This window comes from Galendromus occidentalis, unplaced genomic scaffold (genome assembly GCF_000255335.2).
Source record: "Galendromus occidentalis unplaced genomic scaffold, Mocc_1.1 scf7180000077398, whole genome shotgun sequence".
NCBI lineage: Eukaryota > Metazoa > Arthropoda > Arachnida > Mesostigmata > Phytoseiidae > Galendromus > Galendromus occidentalis.
The window spans coordinates 1-8,213 of NW_003805386.1; the positions used below are offsets into that span (position 1 = coordinate 1).

The window sequence follows — 8,213 nt, forward strand, 5'->3', positions numbered from 1 at the left end:
ATCCGAGAGATGAAACCACCGACCGACGTTAAAGGCGTGCAAACATTCCTTGGTTGCGCGAACTACCTGCTACAGTTCCTGCCGAATCTATCTCAAATCACGGAACCACTAAGAAAGCTCACCCAAACAGAGAAATACGACTTCGCATGGCAATCCGAACAACAGAAAGCTTTCGAAGAGATAAAAGACAGACTCTCGAAAACACCCATCCTAGCGTATTTCAACCAAGAACAACCAATCATCATCCAGACAGACGCGAGCGATTTCGGACTCGGAGGAGTGCTGCTCCAGGACAGGAAACCCGTAGCATACACCTCACATACCCTGACCAATGCCGAGAGAGCGTACGCAACGATCGAGAAAGAATGCCTCGCTATACTGATCACTTGCTTGAAATTCGACAAATATCTCTACGGAGCCAAAGACGTGACAGTCCAGACAGATCACCAACCCTTGGAGACGATCTTCAAAAAACCTCTGGACGCATGTCCAAAACGCCTCCAAAGAATGAGGCTAGCATTGCAACAATATCCCCTCAAAGTCGAATATATCAAAGGGAAAACCAACCTCATAGCAGACACCCTGAGCCGTTTTCCGAACATCGACGCAGAATCAAGCGAAAGAGCCGAGCGGATCAGACAGGTCCAACACCGAGATCCCGCTCGGATCTCAGACATCTTGTACGACGAAATCAAAAGACACATGGAAGACGACGAACTCCTCCAGGAAGTGATCGAGCTCATCAGAGGAGGCTGGCGCCAGAAAAACGAGAGAACGAGCGCTTTTCAAACCATCAGCGACGAACTCGTCGTTGAAGACGGCATCATCTACAAAGGCAGTGCAGTCGTAATTCCGAAACGATGAGACCTGAACTCCTGCAGAGAACACACAAGTCACACCTCGGCTACGATTCAATGTGCAGGCGAGTGAAGGACACGATATTCTGGCCGGGAATCCGAAACGACATCAAAAACATGGCGATGATATGCGAAGCTTGTCAGGTCTACAGGAACAAACAAAGAGCGGAGCCCCTCGTTGGGAAACCCATCCCGACAAGACCGTGGCAAGTCATACATCAAGACCTCTTCTCATGGAGAGACTGTCAGTATCTGGTAACCATTGACAGTTTCTCTGACTTCTTCGAAATAGACCGTCTCGGCCGCGACACAACAACAAAGAGCATCATAGAGAAAACGGCAGCACACCTATCCCGCTACGGCAGACCATCTGAAATCCATACGGACTCGGATCCTCGTTATCTAGCAAACGAATTTCAAGAATTCCTGAAATCTTGGCGCATCAAACACATAACCAGCTCGCCACATTACCACCAGTCCAACGGGAAAAGCGAGAGCGCTGTCAAAGCAGCGAAACGCATTATAAAGAAAACTCAGCTCAATCGAGAAAATCTCCAAGAAGCCCTGCTTGAGTGGCGATCCACACCACAAGTTGATGGCCAATCACCGGCGCAGAAGTTCTTCAGCCGGACTCTAGCGACCTTGATGCCGATGAGAGAGGAGAACCTGCGACCGACGAACTCCGATCTAATACAGAAACAGATCACCGCAAGACGGGACAAACAGAAGAGGACTCACGACAAATCGGCGAAAGATCTACAACCCATAGCAGTCGGCCAAAAAGTCCGCATACAACCCACGGACTATACACACGAATGGAAACTCGGAACGTGTCTCCAACAGTTGAGACCACGCACATATCTCATCAAGACACCAGAGGGGGGCTCTCTTATCCGCAACAGGAGACTTTAGCAATAGTACCGCCGCTCCAGCAAGCTCACCGAACACAGCAACTAACGTAGCAACTGCTATTCACAGAACACCCAGCACGGAGAAACCGCCAGAAACTTCAACTCGGACGCGAGAGCGAAGAAATGCGCCCGTCGAGAGAGAAAGCCGGAAAAGAGCAGCAACACCAACCCTCCGGCTAACACAAGCTCCAGCTCGCAAGCTCCGACGGACCCTTCGAGAAACAGCACCGACAACACCCGGGTCCAGCGGAGGAGCCGGAAAGAGAATCACAGTCCGAAACCCAGGTAGAGACTCGAGCAATCGGCAGCAAGGGACGACCCCTACGCCAATGCAAATCGGAACTCCAGTGACGCACACAAGGAGCGGACGAGCGATCATCACCCCGGCAAGACTCATCATATAATTATAAGAGAAGATAGAGAATGGAAACGATCATCAAAGTCGATACAATAATTTAACGAAACAAGAGGAAGAGCAAGAGTCCACAATCTAATTGTCACATAACCGGACGGCGGACTCCCGCGGTTAATCCAGAATCATCACGGATGGATCAATCCGACATCGCCCCGATAGTTCATTGTACAGGATACCCTTTAGTCATAGAGTACCCTAGGGGGGAGTTGGAGTTTGACAATTCGGTGGGAGGAGGATGTAACCATACCAGCCGCACTCGGCCTCTTGTAAGACAAAGGAATAAATCACAAGCATTAGCAGTCGTTTATAACAAGCCGGTGTCATAGCATCACACTTTGAGTGGAAGGTATCTTCAACCTTTCACGCGAGATCGATCCCGCTGCGTACTCACACAGCTGACCATTCGAAGGTGTCAACACGCGAGAACTTAACCACAAGACGTGGAACGTCGCTGCATCATCACCGACCGAGGATACTCCTCCATTTTCCAAGTTCCCCGAACCTGCCCTCATAATAGAGAGTGCCCTTATAATGGAGAGTGCCCGTGTATTTTTCAAGTTCCCCGACCCTGCCCTTATAATGGAGAGTACCCGACTATTAGAGAGAATACGGTACGCGTGGCAGGTGGTGAACGAAGAAAACTAGCCGGACAGGGATCCAGCTATACTTGCAAAGTATGATACCGGAAATCGCAAAGCCAGGACCGTCTTCTTCAACATCGTTCATCCGAATATCATCCTCGAACTGTTCTACGGAGAATCCGCAACCGTGAGTGCTGTAATTATGCGGGAAAGTATCAAGAAACATTTCAACCGCAGCGATGGAATCTTCTAGGAACAGGCTCTTGATGTATGGCTCAACTACGAGTACAATGAGGCTCAAAGTGTCACTGAGAACATCATGAGGTACCAGAAATCAACCTACGGACTCGTTGAGGTCGGCTTGGTATTGGACCCTCAAATCTCGCAGATGGTGAGTGCCCTTCCAAGCTCCTGGTCCTCCTTCAAGCAAGCATGGACCACAAGATCCTCCGACGACAAGACCCTGGAAACTCCACTCAGCCTCATCAGAAGTGAGGCCGCTCGTCAGAAAATCGAGAGCGGCGACATCAACGATGTAACTGTTCCCATGGCAAGAACCAACCTCACCAGAAGAAGACGTCGACCTATGAGGCAACAATACCAGCGACAGAATACAAACACGCGAAAAATGCGGTCTCACTCCCGCACCACGGAGTTACGCTGTTTGACATGTAACGGAGTGGGACATTCCTCAAGGTTCTGTAAGAAGAGGAATCCTCCGCGAAAAGCCAAAGGTAAACCGGAGGCGCACGTGGCCGAAGGTCTTCCTCACGAAGGAAGACTCGAGCAGAGACAAGGGAAGTGCTAACACTACACAGATGCAATTTGTTGTCGACTCCGGCAGCTCTCATCACGTGCTCAACGATCAGAGTTTCTTCACCAAACTGAACTCCACGATGACATCTCGAGAAGTCAGACTTTGTAATAACGATACCCTTACGGCACAGGGGTATGGTGACGCCTTGCTGTCTGTTCATCGAGGAAACAAATGTGTGATTATCGAACTCTGTGACGCCCTATACGTTCCGGAAATGAATACGAACCTTATTTCTGTCGGCAAGTTGACGGAAAGTGGCTACAAAGTCACAAAGAACACTGAGAGGACCCTCATCTCCACCGGCCGAGGAAGAGCGATAGCCGAATGCAAGGAAGGACTCTAAATCCTCAACATCGACAAATGTGAGCCCAAATGTCTGCAGACTGTGAGCTGTAGTACCGAGGTAAGCTTGAAAGCCGCTCACGACGCTTTGGCGCAATTGAATAAAAGAAAAATCAAGGAATCAAATACGAAGATGACTTCCGGCTTCAACCTGTTTCATGTGCCTTACCATGATTTGGTCCATCAAGAATGGAGAGACGGCATGAACAAGAAGCCTCGCCTCGCAAGGTATCGAAAACACAAACAACAATGCGGTACCATTGATCACATATACGACAATAGCAGAGGAAGTGTATTGCTCAAACACGAGCCCATCGTCCTCAAACGCAACGAATATGCCGGGACCATCTGCGCAACGCGTTGCAACGGACCGGAGACACAGCCGCGATGAACATCAACTCGATCTCCCTAGAATCGCTAGCTCTAGCACAACAGGAAGACGGATCATTAGACCGGCAAAGGGACCTTGCGAAGCGCTCCAGCAAGTTCCAAATCATGTCGGGAACCATCTACAAACGAAATTTCTTCAGGTCCGGCGACAAACTTCATCTCGTGTTGCCCAAGCCCATGCGCAGAACGGTTCTATCGTTTCCCCGAGTATCGATCCCCCGATTTTGAGTCCCCCGAGTATCGTTTCTCCGATTATTCGCCCGCTGATTTGGCGGCGTCTTTTGGAGACTGTGCGCTCAAGGATCCGACTAGCGGAGGCTCATTGTGACATCATAACACTCCCATAATTCCAATTTGTCTGCCGCGACGAGAAGGCGGACCATAGCGATCTCGAGAATATACTTATCGTCGTCGTCAAAATACGGTCGTGGAATCGACGAACGTCGGCCCGATCCTCCATCTTTCACTTTTTCGATCCGATTTGTGGAAAGGGACTACCCTGAGAGCATCGTCATCTAGATCCGCCTCAGGTTATGATAAGTAGAGTTTGATGAATATTGTCCATTTCACCTTTCGCTCTAGATACTGAAGTCCCTGATCTGGAACGGTCACCGACCGGTCACCACTAAACCCGTTCACAGTGTTTTCAGACTGACCTAAACTCTAATGGTCTTCTGTGGTCAAATCTTCCCTATGACTCGCCATATACATATGTATAAGGACAATAAACCTCAGCCAGCTATGGGGGAGCCCAAGACGTACTCTAGTATTACGTGTGATCATTCTAGCCGAGGTATCAGAGATACGATTATCTCTTCAGAGTTTCCCATGAAATTCTGGGACGGAGCATCGAGGTGCGTAGCTCTGGAGATCAAGATGCGCTATGAGGCTATACAGAAGATTTTCCGCGATGGAGACTACCAGCTCGAGACGTTCGTTCGACTTTGCATGATATGCCCACTCTCAGGAGCTTCTTACTCTCGAAGTTTGTCAAATCAGCGGGCGAATATTCGGGGAAACGACAATCGGGGGACTGAGAATCGGGGGATTGATGTTCGGGGAAACGATAATCGGGAACGCGGGGGGTCACCGCGCAGAACCAAATTGGAGGCTGCTCACTCCGCCAGGGAGTCAGGACATCTCGGTATCGCTGAGACTTATTGGAAGCTAACCCAGAGATACTATTGGCCATCAGCTTCTTTCTTGCATGTGAATAGCTTTCGTGGCACTGATTGTAGTGCTTCCCAATGAAAAGACCGATGAATCACTAGAAAGACACTGAGTCAGCACGCACTTAGGGGGAACTTGAACTGGATAGCGGGGCGTCACCCAGACCTATCCTTTCGCAAACCGGATCAGGGATTTGAACCCTGAGTCCTGAGAAATATCGAGAGCGCTGAGCGTGATCAGGGCGCTACCGATATCGAGGTCCTGACGTCTGACGTCACAGTTCCGGCCACTGACAGCTCCGCTGACAGTCAGCTGTTGGAGAGACTGTCGCGCCGTCCGTGGCCAGAGAGCTGTTCCGAGAAGAGTTCGCCACTGATACGCGCCGCCACTGACGGCGCGAATCCCCAAACGTGCTACTGGCTCTGGGCCTTATTTGTGATTCTCTGATTGAGATTATCCAACTCAGGAAATAATAATATAATGAATATTGGTTATCAAGGGGAGAAGGAGGAGCAATCCCTTGGATTGAGTATATGGTTAGATTACCCCTCGATGACTGCTTGGTCTCTCTCTGGCAGTGTGAAATGAGGTATGGTGTAAACGGATTAGTATTGCTAGACAAATAAATAAGTGGTGATGACGCAATGGACCTGGTCCTGTTCGTGACAGTCCCCCGCCGAATCGTCAGAGTGGGGTCTGACAATTCTGGAAACATCCCCGCGCATCACTCCAAATTCCGCCACGCCCTCTGGTGGCCGGTTGACTTCGATGTCTCCGCGCGCTTCGCGTTTCACTCACTCCCAATCTGTCCTGGGACGTACATCGAGCAGAAAATTCCGACAAATGGATCCCCGACCGCCCAGAGCGATGGCACCGCAAAGAAGACCCGTGCGCCCAAGCGGCCAGCGACGCCCTACCCGCGCTCGCCCCGGGGCCTGTTCGAAGCCGAGGTGGGTTATGGTTCGACGGCAGTTGAATTTCGTGTTTGAAAGCTTGAAAGATTTCCCTCGGATTCTGTTGCTCCGATTCCTGAACTTTGCGCCACAAGCACTGGTTGGAATGGAACAAACACCCTTTCACCTCTGAATTCGGAAAAGACTCTCGAATCGCTCTGAGCGTGGAAATCTCGTAATCCAACTGAAATGTCGTAGGTTTGAAATTCCGTCCAATGGAAATGGCGTAATTCTTCAATAGCCCGAACATCCTCATGTAGGTTTCTTTGGATTTGGAAGGGGGAAATACGCGAAAGGGACCATTTGACCTCGGAAGAAGCCATGGATAGTGTAGAGTTGGCTGAATATGGTCGGTACAACTCTGAATGTGCCGTCCATAAATACAGTCGATGCTTCGCATAGCGAGATGATGAGGTCATTCGTGCTGAACCCTCAGAATTCGGTGGATGCTTCCGTCATCGAAAAGCAGGAAGTTTGCCCTTTTTGATGTCTTCGTCCGCTGATCATCCAGATTAATGTCCTAACGAGATTGAGGTAAGAGCGTGATGGGCTAAAGTAGCTACCCAGAAAAATTCTAATGACCATGAGTTGACTCACGGTGACCAGACCGGACGCTGGAACAATGACTTCAGTATTCTGTAACTTAGTGTGAGTTCAGTGACCGTCATAATTGCTGTGGACGGGTTACTGACTTGCCCCTTTCCTTCCAGCACTATATAAGGCATAATAAAGCTCAGTACTAGTGGGGGAGCCTTTGGTATTTCACACCAAGCAGTGTTCGTCTTTATTAGCCGTTGTCCCAGTTGTATCAAGCACAGCATCGATTCGAGCTCACCGCAGCCAGAGCTAGTAGGCTAGATAGCCGAGAAAACCTATCAACGTTATTGCGCACGAGTTCGCTCGGAGCAAGTTTCGATATTGTGCTGCATCGCAGTGAGTGTTAGTGCACAAACCTCAACTGCAAGATGCCATCAGCAACATCATCAACTCGGGATACCCGTAGGTCCCACGGCTACAGAGCGAACGTATCCGAAAGTGAGCTACTGCAAGATGATAATCCAAGTTCGACCAGCGGTGGATCCAGACCACGGGCGTTCAGCAACATCATCCTGGAAACCAGTGGTAAAAACTACATACCGTGGAAGACAGTTATGCCGGCTGTCATTGGAGCTGAACCGTACGCCTGGGAAGTGGTACTCGGTACCCTGAATCCACCAGCCGAAGACAAGGCTAACACCAAAGAAGGTCGACAACAACAGAAGAACTTCGACGCCGGGAACAGAGCTGCGAAGTATATCCTGATGAACTCCATTCATCCGAATTTGGCAACTATACTATTTCTTGATGATCCGGAAGAAGTGGAAGCTCATGAAATTTGGAGGAGAATCAAAGCAAAATTCACCTCATCATCGGGTACGAAGAAATCACTTGCAATTTCACGATTCTCAAGATTCAAATTCACCCCCGGGCTATCCATTGAGGAAAACATTCTTGCATTCAAAAGAATCATGTATCAGCTAAATCAAGCGGGAGTTGAAGTGACGGAGGACATCCAGTGTGACAAAATTCTGGAAGCTCTTCCAAGCAGCTGGGACTCGTTCAGACGAGCGTGGAGTGCGAGGATGGATACGAAAGTGACAGCGGACGCATTGTTGGATCTCATCGAAGGTGAAGGCGAAAGGCTGGAACGGGATGAATCCAGAAATGTGACTGCCCTGATGTCCAGACTCAACATGTCCAACGCAAACAGGAATCATCACGTGAGAAGGAGGAACTT

The 8,213-nt window shown here is 49.7% G+C and overlaps 1 protein-coding gene across 1 annotated transcript; it reads left to right on the plus strand.

The window, feature by feature from the left end:
• Positions 1-860: 860 nt before the first annotated feature.
• LOC108864150 (uncharacterized protein K02A2.6-like) lies at positions 861-1,769 on the plus strand. Its single transcript, XM_018639189.1, has one exon. It carries the CDS (start codon positions 861-863, stop codon positions 1,767-1,769), a length of 909 nt encoding a protein of 302 aa, XP_018494705.1.
• Positions 1,770-8,213: the final 6,444 nt, after the last annotated feature.